A 10,467-nucleotide genomic window follows, 5' to 3' on the forward strand; every position below is an offset into this window, starting at 1 on the left:
CCTTTTTCTTTTTTTTTCTTTTTTATAGTTTATTTATTTTTGAGACAGAGACAGAGCATGAGCAGGGGAGGGGAGGGGCAAAGAGAGGGAGACACAGAATCCGAAACAGGCTCCAGGCTCTGAGCTAGCCGTCAGCACAGAGCCTGACGCAGGGCTCGAACCCACCAACCGTGAGATCATGACCTGAGCTGAAGTCAGACGCTTAACCGACTGAGCCACCCAGGTGCCCCACGAGTTATTTTTCTAGAGCACCCAAGTAATACATTTCATTAGATCCAAGCTATTTTCCTTCTGGGTTTAGACCATCTCTAAGAGACTTCAGTTTAAGAAGGTAACTTTTCCAAACAGTAACAGAGAGCTAAAAATAACTACTTGGAATGAAAGAGTTGCTCGGCTCTAATTATAATGTAGCTCTGACAGGGAAGCACAGCGGCCTGATTCATTGTCCACCCGAAACCCCAGGCTGAAGCCAGGGTCTCGCAGGAAGTTTGGGAGATGCTTTTTCTTTCACTGCAGGATTATTTTTTTTCTGCTCGGTCGAAAAATTACTGCTTTTTAATATGGGCTCTGTCTTTAGTAAATTGGTTGTTAATTGCCGTCTGTAGTGATTTCTTAATTTTGCTGCTGCTTATTCGTGGGTAACATGGAAAAAAATTGCACTTCGCAATAGGAGCATTTAAATATCCATGAACGTGCAAGTTTTAACTGATTTCTTCTTGTATTTATATATATATATATATAAAAAAAAAAACCACAAGCAGCCTGGGATAAACTATATTCCGAAATAGCAGTCTCCTTATAGTTAATGACTGGTAAATAAGTTTCAGTCTCTACTTGAAGTGAATGAATTAGTTTATAAACGCACTCCCCAGCCATTATTTCAACACTAGGACTGTTAGCCCATCTGTGAAACATATACAAAGGGTAAAACCTAAGCCCTCATTTATTTTGACTTTCTTGGTATTAAAAACCAAGTAGCATTTGGACTCTGGAGCCTTAAAATTGTGTTGTTTCCTCCTCTCCATTTTGAACAGATGATTTTCCTAAACCCCAGATCACGGTTCAGCCAGAAACACAGTCAGCAATAAAAGGCTCCAATTTGAGTTTTATCTGCTCGGCCGCCAGCAGCAGTGATTCCCCGATGACTTTTGCTTGGAAAAAAGACAATGAACTACTGCACGATGCTGAAATGGAAAATTACGCACACCTGCGGGCCCAAGGTGGCGAGGTGATGGAGTACACCACCATTCTCCGGCTGCGCAACGTGGAGTTCACCAGTGAGGGGAAATACCAGTGTGTCATCTCCAATCACTTTGGTTCATCCTACTCTGTCAAAGCCAAGCTCACAGTAAATAGTATGTGATCTGACTTTTCCTTTTGCATTTAAAGACCCCGTTTAGATTTGGTTTTCTCTTACTCCTGACCCTGTCTTCTGCCCAAAGTTCCTCACCTAACCCTTTCTCTTATTCTCCACAAAATTAAGATTCTTGGCATCTACACAAGCAGTTCATTGTATTGAGGACCCCATGGTGGCAGGTAACACTGAGATGAACCAAACACTTTTTGCTCTCCTGGGAGTTCACAATGTATTAGTTTCTTTTTTTTTTTTTTTTTTTAACATTGCTTCAGTGTTTATTTTTTGAGAGAAGAGCACTGGGGCATAAGCTCGGAAGGGGCAGAGAGGGAGGGAGACACAGAGTCTGAAGCAGGCTCCAGGCTCTGAGCTGTCCGCACAGAGCCCAACACAGGACTCGAACTCACTGAGCCAAAGTTTGATGCTTAACTGTGTGCAGGCAGTAGAGGGGCAGAGGGAGAGAGAGTTCCAAGCAGGCCCCATGCTGAGTCCAATGCAGGGCTTGATCCTAAGACCCTGGATTATGACCTGAGTCCACATCAAGAGTCAGACACTCAACCAACTGAGCCACCCAGACACCCCAACAATATATTAGTCTGATGTGGGGAGGCCATGATGTATACTGTTAGAGCATTTCACCTTTAATTCCGAAGTCTGGGTTTGAATCCTACAACTCATGCTTATAGCTGTGTGACTCTTAGCAAGTTACTTAACCTTTCTGTGCTTCCATTTGCACATATTTTCCCCCATAACTTTCAGTTAGGAATAATGGTACCTACCTTACAGAGAGGTGTGATCATCATTAAATAAAATAATTGGTGCAGAGAACTTAGCAGAATATGTAGAATATGGTGAATGCTCACTAAAGGCAGTAAGTATTAGTTGGTGTTAGTAAAAATATGTAATTGCTTTTTGTGACTGGTATACATTTTTATGACTGGAGCCTTACCACTTTATCATTTAATCATTTGTACTTTCTGTGGTAGGAGATTTTTTTATACATTAATGTATCCATGCCACAAATGATTGCTGAGGCCTAACACAACAATTTTGAGTTTAAAATTGTAGGACAAAACATAGGAGGGACTTAAAAAAAAAAAAAAAAAGAGGATGAGAAAGAATGGTCAGGGTTCAAAGAGATTAATTGGTTTGCCCAGGATCTCACAGATGATTACTGAAGAAACTGAAAAGTATCTCGAAAATAGCAGAAAGACCTTCAGTCTGACCATCAGGTGATCTGTGATTCAGCCTGACTTCATCATTTCTATGCCTGTGTAACCTTGATGGGATGTCTTCATTTTAGATTCCTTATCTTCCAATCAGAAAGTTTTTAAATATATATTAACTTTGTCAGGGGCATTTGTAGGTACATATTAAAAAACAAAAAACCAGAATGGAAATGAACACCTAAAACTCCATAGCGCAGATACCCATATTCTTTATCCAATTTCAGTGCTTCCTTCCTTCACCAAGACCCCCATGGACCTCACCATCCGAGCGGGGGCCATGGCACGTCTGGAGTGTGCTGCCCTGGGACATCCGGCCCCACAGATAGCCTGGCAGAAGGACGGGGGCACAGACTTCCCTGCCGCAAGGGAGAGACGCATGCATGTTATGCCTGAGGACGATGTGTTCTTTATCGTGGATGTGAAGATAGAGGACATCGGAGTCTATAGCTGCACAGCTCAGAACAGCGCGGGAAGCATTTCTGCAAATGCAACTCTGACTGTCCTGGGTAAGTGGCTCTTGTCAGGTTCCATGATACAAATTAATCTTAAGGATACTAGCTCACCCAGAGGCCCTAAGTGTCACAAGTTATAAGGGTGAGAGGTAATCCGTAAGACACTGCCTTTCCTTAGAGAGAACAAATGGCTTCTAGGGAGCTTGAAGTCTGGAGTATGTTACATCTTCAGGCCTGTGGCCAGAGAGATGAATCTGCTTCTTCTGTTCCAAGGGGAGGGGAAAAGTAAATGCTTTGACACTTCCTCTTTTTGTAGGAGTCACCTTTTCCTCTGCCCTCCTTCCTATTGCCCAGTTTCTACCAATAATCTTAACACTATAAAAAATATTTTAAAACACACACGTAAGCAGATTGGGAAGGACCTACTCTCTTTTCATGGCCTGCGCTGCCATTCTGGAAATCAGAGTGTATCTTTTACCTTTTGCCAAAACAGGAGCTTTTTAAACTTGTGGACATGTTAACCATTTGTGTATCTTTGAAAGAGTTGAGTGAAGTAACCTATGGACACCAGATAATAAAAATACTTTCATAATTTAAATATAGGTTTGGACATCTAGTACTAGAAAGTTTCCCTTTAAAAAATTTAAACGTTCTGGTTTCTTTCATCCATCAATACAACTCCCCTCCCTCCCGCTTAAAATTATTTTTATACATTTTCTGTTTCAAAGAAATGTCTGACATGTTTCGCATTGCCCTTCTCCCACCATTCCCAGTCTTGCCAAGAGAGAGAGAGATTGAGATTTGGAAAATAGCAAATATTATCCTTAGCAGGTGTCATGATAAATGACAGCCAAATAATGGAATGAAACCCCAAATGTTGTATATACATTTAGGCTCTTCAAGAAGTGTACACATTAAGTTGTGGAAGCATATGTTAGGTTCCAATTTTAGTAAATTCAACTAGTGGGTCTTCTGATATGCAAAACCCTAATTTCATTTAGCTTAAAAGCATAACTTGCCGTTTCAGAAACGCCATCATTTTTACGGCCCCTGTTAGACCGAACCGTAACCAAGGGAGAAACAGCCGTCCTGCAGTGCATCGCTGGGGGCAGCCCTCCTCCCAAATTGAACTGGACTAAGGATGACAGCCCCTTGGTGGTCACCGAAAGGCACTTTTTTGCAGCAGGCAACCAGCTGCTGATCATTGTGGACTCTGACGTCAACGATGCTGGGAAGTACACGTGTGAAATGTCTAATACCCTCGGCACCGAGAGAGGCAACGTGCGCCTTAGTGTGATCCCCACTCCCACCTGTGACTCCCCTCAGATGACCGCCTCGTCATTGGACGATGACGGATGGGCCACCGTGGGCGTCGTGATCATAGCAGTGGTTTGCTGTGTGGTGGGCACGTCGCTCGTGTGGGTGGTCATCATATACCACACAAGGCGGAGGAACGAAGATTGCAGCATTACCAACACAGGTGTGTAAACACAAGCTTGGCACGGGGGGCTGCCGTCATGTGTGTTTGTGGTCCCGTGGTAATTCTCGTCTAGAATGTGTGTCTCACAGCCTGAGGCCGTGTCAGAGGGGTGACTCATTTGTTTCAAGCTGCAGAAATACGGTTAGCTAAAAATAACACCTCAGCCCCAAAGAGAGCTGATGTTTAAAGATTAATCGTTCTGCTTAAAACCTCATCAGAATATCCTGTTGGCTGTGACATGCAGCCCAAATCACAGAGTAATACACTCAGTCCTTCACGCGGTGGGGATGGAGACCAGGAGCAGCCCTTCAGTTGTGAGGTTTACACGCTGACATAGTTCTCAATCTTGTCATGTGTGTGCCCGTGTATGAGTGTGTGCACAGCCATCTGGGGAGGGTCCTGTTCCTAGCAGGAGGGGGCCATGACTTGACTAATACCTGCAAACTGCTCTCTTGGTAAATACTAAGTTGAAAATGTGGCAGAAATCAAGCTTAATTCAAGAACTTAGATACTGTCCCATGAAAATTCCTCTAAACTTCTGTTTCTGAAATTTGGGAGGGGAATTCTGTAGATCAGTAGAAAATGGGCTTGTGCTTCCCAGATCAGCAGAGCCTGAATCTTACTTACCCAAGCACTGCACAATCAAGATGGGCTTTCAGGAGCAGATTTATTTGATTTGTACAAAAACCCAAACAGTATTTACTGTTCGTCAGGGAAGGCTGTGGGGTGTGTATGGTCATTCTTGGTTAACAGAGTGCTGTTGTTGGATTGTAGATGAGACCAACTTGCCGGCAGATATCCCTAGTTATTTGTCATCTCAGGGAACCTTAGCCGACAGACAGGATGGGTACATCTCCTCGGAAAGCGGAAGCCAACACCAGTTCGTCACTTCTTCAGGAGGTGGATTTTTCTTACCACAACATGATAGTAATGGTAAGTGTTTACAATGAACATGGGCTCTAGTCGTTTTGAAACAATTTGATGGAAGGCTCAAATACAGTATTAATTTTCACAAGAAATCGATCCACTCATATATTTAGGAACTGGCCTACCATTACTGGCAAAGCTTGAAATTAAATACTTTTGTGCCGTTCTCTTAAATACCAGAAAAATCTTTGTTTCTGTTAATAAGAGAAGTGGGAGAATTAAAGTTTAATTTCCCAGTGTAACACAGTATTTTCTTTACACTGTAAATGCTCTTTTGCCCTAATGTTCCCCTTTTTTAAATGACATTAACTGGTTTCATGTATGGTCTTAAAAGTCAAATGAGAGGAATCAAATTCTGACTCTTTAAGAATGCCATGGTTTTGGGGCACGTGGGTGGCTCAGTTGGTTAAGCATCCAACTTCGGCTCAGGTCATGATCTCACAGTTCCTGGGTTTGAGCCCCACATTGGGCTCTGCTGACAGCTCAGAGCCTGGAGCCTGTTTCAGATTCTGTGTCTCCCTCTCTATCTGCCCCTCCTCACTCGTACTCTGTCTCTCTTTCAAAAATAAACATAAAAAAAAGAACTATATGGTTTTAAGAACAATCACGGAGGCAGCGTAAGACAAGCATACAGGCTTGGTTCAAGACCCACTTCTGACATTCCCTGTGTACCCTTGTGCAGTTATACAGTACTTCCTTACTAGGCTGTTGTGAAATTAAAATGATATTGGAAAACTGCATGTTGCTTGGCTCATATTAAAGGGCTCAAAAAGTGAAAGCTATTGAATTCTTTTCAAACATTTTACCATCTTGTCCCACAAGCATTTATTGAATATCTGCTCTGTGCTGGACTCTGTAGTTGAGAGGGAAGATATTTGTTTTCAGTCTCATAGTGCAGTCAGGAGTGAGACAAAAATTTCAACAAATAATCACAAAGTGCTTGGCAGGCAGTGGTAGATAGAAGATTTGCACATACAAGTGGGTGTTCTGATTACACGCATTTGTTTGCAAAGGGCAGAAGCCCAAGCTTATTCAGAAGTAGCAGGGGTGACTGAAAACATTTTGAAAGGTTGAAGCAGCAGAACTGGAACCCAGTGGTGCTGTGTCCCTTCGATGCTGGGGCCGGAGATGGGTGCTGTCAGCGGCTCCAGAGGCCCCAGCATCCCTGATCGCGGCCTGCACAGCCTCCTCTCTCGAGGATGGCCCAGGTCCTGCTTCCCAGGCACATGGCCCCTCATGGCATCTCTCACCTGCACTACCTCTCTTGTCCTGCATCTGCTGTGGCCACTGCTAACTGGCATGCCATTTCTGGGTTGTTTGGCTCACATACTCACAATAGGGATTTTTTGTTTTGGTCGAGCTCATCTTTGAGCTGGGCATTCAGAGATCATTTGTTGAATGCCCCTTCCTGGTCCTGCTCACCTGCGACATCCTGGAGGAAGGGGGCAGTGCTGATGGCATCATGTGTTTCAGACCATGGCTGCTTTAGGGTCTATATGCATATATAGATCAGTTTCTCTCATAAGCCAGGGCAGAGGCCAGCAGTCGGGGGGGTGGGGGGGGAGCCTGCACCCAGGTAAACACATCCCATACGATGATTAATCAAGTGCTCTTTCTGCAAGATGGCACAGATTTACTCAGTTACTAATCCACAGGCCACAGTAAATTTCCTGCTATAAATTTTTGCACCTTTTTTCTTTTATATGCCATTCTATCCAAAATTTTTATCTATAAATAATGGAAAATACCAAAAGCGGAGAGAATGTTGAAGGGTACTTGAATCAAATTCATTCGGTGACCAAGATGTCTATTTTAAAGGGACATGCCACATCGACAGTAGCAGTGAAGCCGATGTGGAAGTTTCCACAGATCCATTCCTTTGTCCCTTTTTGGGATCCTCGGGCCCTGTGTATTTGAAGGGGAATATATATGGCTCCGATCCTTTTGAAGCCTATTATACAGGTATGTGGTTTTCTTATCTGAGTTCTGTTTCCTGAAGAGATCTCCAGAAGCACTAACTCTGGCTCTCTCCGATATTGTCCCCCAAATTCAAAAGGCTGTGGCCCTGACCTGAGAACAGCTTTAATGGACCACTGTGAGCCCAGTTATATAAAGAAAAAGGAGTGCTACCCATGTCCTTATCCTTCAGAAGAATCCTGTGAACAGAGTGGCAGTGATACAGGATGGCCTTCACACGTGAGGAAGTTAATCAACTCTACTTATTCTCAAAATGAAGGACCAGGAATGAAAAGTTTGTATCTAAACAAGTCCTCTTTGGATTTTAGTATAAGTCCAGAGCCAGCATCAGTTACTTCAAGTAATTCTTTCATGGGTAAGTTGATTAAATTAGTAGTCACCTTAACTCCAGACTCACATTCCGTGTTGCATGTGGGAGAGCAATGAGAGCCTCAGATGCCAAACTTGTGAACAGTGTCTTGTTGTTGTTGTTGTTGTTGTTGTTTTAAATGGTGTTGTCATGACATCCTATGAGTTAGTATACGTGTTTCTAAAGGCAAAGTCAGCCACGGGGGATTTTCCTTGATTATATGTAATCCGTAACTAAGCCCTAGGAGCTTTCTGGTTAACACTGTGTGTGGCATCATCTAGAAGACAAGAATTTGGGGAGTGACTTAGGAGCTCCATTTGTCAGCCATGTGGAAAAAGTGGTTTTGGGCTACAGCAGCCTTTGGGGTGGAGCTGTGTGTACTGCATGATTGTGGTTTGGGATGTCTGGTGGCGCTCACACTTGGACCACGGTCAGAGGGTGGACAGCATCCCACCTGGCAACATCTGCCATGGCCAGGCCAGACTGCTTTGGCAGAGGAGATCGTCAGAGCCTTAAAGCTCAAGTTGTGGTGGTAGACACTGGCCAGCGCCAAGATTCATTTGTGAATTTTTTTGTCTGCTGCTTCAGCCAGGCAGTGGATAGAACTGAGACCATCTTTTTAATGAGTGGAGGTACGGGAAAATGAACCACAAATTATCTGGTTTTTAAAAAATGGAATTTTAAAACCGTTTACCCAGCTTTTAAGAAATTTTATGTCTTGTCACAGTTTATATTCCTTCTTTAGCAATGAACATATCTTTTATATGACTGTCACAAGAATTTGAGTCAATTAACTGTTTTGTTAGTGAAAAAGAAAAGGCAAGGTATAAGGATTATCTTGAAAGTTTCTCTGTCCAGGCACAATTTACTTGTAACCAACAATCCAAATCTCCTTCATAGAAAATTGTGGGCCCTTAAGTAACAAAGCCAGGATTTGGAAGAGCTTATGTTGGGGAACTTCATTGCATGATGATTAGTATTACTGTAAGTTATGAAATGCAGCGAATGGACATAATGTTCATTCCTCAGCTCCATCCCGGAAGTTCTCTCTCCATAATACAGATGCACATACACCTGATAACATAAATGACTTGTACAAAACACTTACTTGTGCTTACGGGTAAGTTGCTCCTTCATTTAAAATGTGTTTTGATGTACATACTAGCCAAAAGGACCCAAATGCTCAAGGGTTTTATTTCCTTTCAGGAACATTTGGAAAGCCTCTGAAGAGAGCTCACATGGACACTTTCTCAAGCTGTGGACAGCCATCAGATTGTCAGCCAAGAGCCTTTCACCTGAAAGCTCGTTCTTCCCCAGACTTGGACTCTGAGTCAGATGAATATGGGAAAGAAAGGACAGATTTTCAGCATGAAAATCACACGTGTGCCTATAAACAGACCTTGGAAAACCACAGGACTCCAAATTTTCAGTCTCCTGGCTTGGACACCTAGACTGAACAGGAGCAAAGAAGAGCTCTAATGTACTACCTCAAGCAGACTGTTATTTAAAAGAAAGAGAATCCTGTGTTTTTAAATGGAGTTATGAATTTTAAAAGGATAAAATGTCTTATTTATACAAATGGACCAAAATTACAAAAAGTTATAAAAAAATTTATACTGGGAGTAACTTTCATATAAGAATACCTTTTTAAACTATTTTAACTTTGTTTTATGTAAAAAAAATCTTATGTAAGTTAATGGTATGAATCCATGACTATTTTATGTATTTTTATAATGCCAGATTTCTTTTTATTGAAAATGAGTACTAAAACATTTTAATTAATACCTGTCTTGTACCTTTTTTGAATAGAGGTCACTTCATTTTATTTTGCACATTGCATTTAATAAAATGTGTCTTTTTGATCCTAACCCCATCTATACAGTTATAGTTTTTATGGTTCACAACACGTTAGGCTTCATAATTTCATATTATCATGTCTCAAATTGATGGAAATTATATTTAGCACATTAGAATATGAGTAGAAGCCATTTTGCCTATCACAGAGTTGAGGTAATACATACTGAAATCAGATCAGTGTATATAAAAGCACATTGTAAACGAAAAAGAGCTACAAAGATTTTGAGGTGTATTAATTTATTTCTAACTTTACGAAGATTTGTTGGTACAGTCTGGTATAATGTAGTACAACCGCCCTTGCTTAAATCACTGTTCAAGCCATGTTTCTTTAATTATAATAATGCCTTTTATGGTCTAATGCCCTGTGCTTTGCCAAATAGTTTCCCATTTACTATCCCTTTAATTATAACAAGAGCGTGACTTATTGCACATTTCTATAGTTAAAATAGCTATAACAGAGGTGATTTTCATTCACTGTTCCAGGTTATAATGGGACACTGATAGAAATCTTGGCTATTTTTACTGATTTTCTGCTGGATGAGCAGTTCTGGAACAAAAAAGTACTTTTAAGCTATTCTAAAGAATTAAAATATTTTCCTCATCTGGTCATCCTGCTCTTTTTAAAAACTGAGTATCAAATCTGTTACCTAAACTATTCAAAATATTTGTCCTAAACAGTATTTAAGTGAAAATGTCATTATATGGTGCATATATACAAACCAAACATGAATAGAATCATCTTTAAAATTAGGTGACATCATTTCAAGTAATTGAGATAAACTTGTTTGATAATTTAGATGATGAAATTAAACTTTTTTAGGCAAATTCTTGTTTACATCTAA

The 10,467-nt window shown here is 41.4% G+C and overlaps 1 protein-coding gene across 1 annotated transcript in view; it reads left to right on the plus strand.

Moving 5' to 3' along the window:
* The window catches only part of LRIG3 (leucine rich repeats and immunoglobulin like domains 3), a 49,649-nt gene extending 40,147 nt beyond the window's left edge, over window positions 1–9,502 (plus strand). Inside the window, exons 13-19 of the mRNA XM_039224908.1 lie at window positions 1,035–1,355; window positions 2,808–3,089; window positions 4,063–4,515; window positions 5,290–5,448; window positions 7,261–7,404; window positions 7,499–7,774; window positions 8,975–9,502. Coding sequence (XP_039080839.1) covers window positions 1,035–1,355; window positions 2,808–3,089; window positions 4,063–4,515; window positions 5,290–5,448; window positions 7,261–7,404; window positions 7,499–7,774; window positions 8,975–9,219 — 1,880 coding nt within the window. The 3' untranslated portion in view covers window positions 9,220–9,502. The remainder of the gene's footprint in view (window positions 1–1,034; window positions 1,356–2,807; window positions 3,090–4,062; window positions 4,516–5,289; window positions 5,449–7,260; window positions 7,405–7,498; window positions 7,775–8,974) is intronic.
* The last annotated feature ends 965 nt before the right edge of the window (window positions 9,503–10,467 follow it).

This window comes from Hyaena hyaena, unplaced genomic scaffold, assembly GCF_003009895.1.
Source record: "Hyaena hyaena isolate Hyena2069 unplaced genomic scaffold, ASM300989v1 scaffold_1807, whole genome shotgun sequence".
NCBI classification, from domain to species: Eukaryota; Metazoa; Chordata; class Mammalia; order Carnivora; family Hyaenidae; genus Hyaena; species Hyaena hyaena.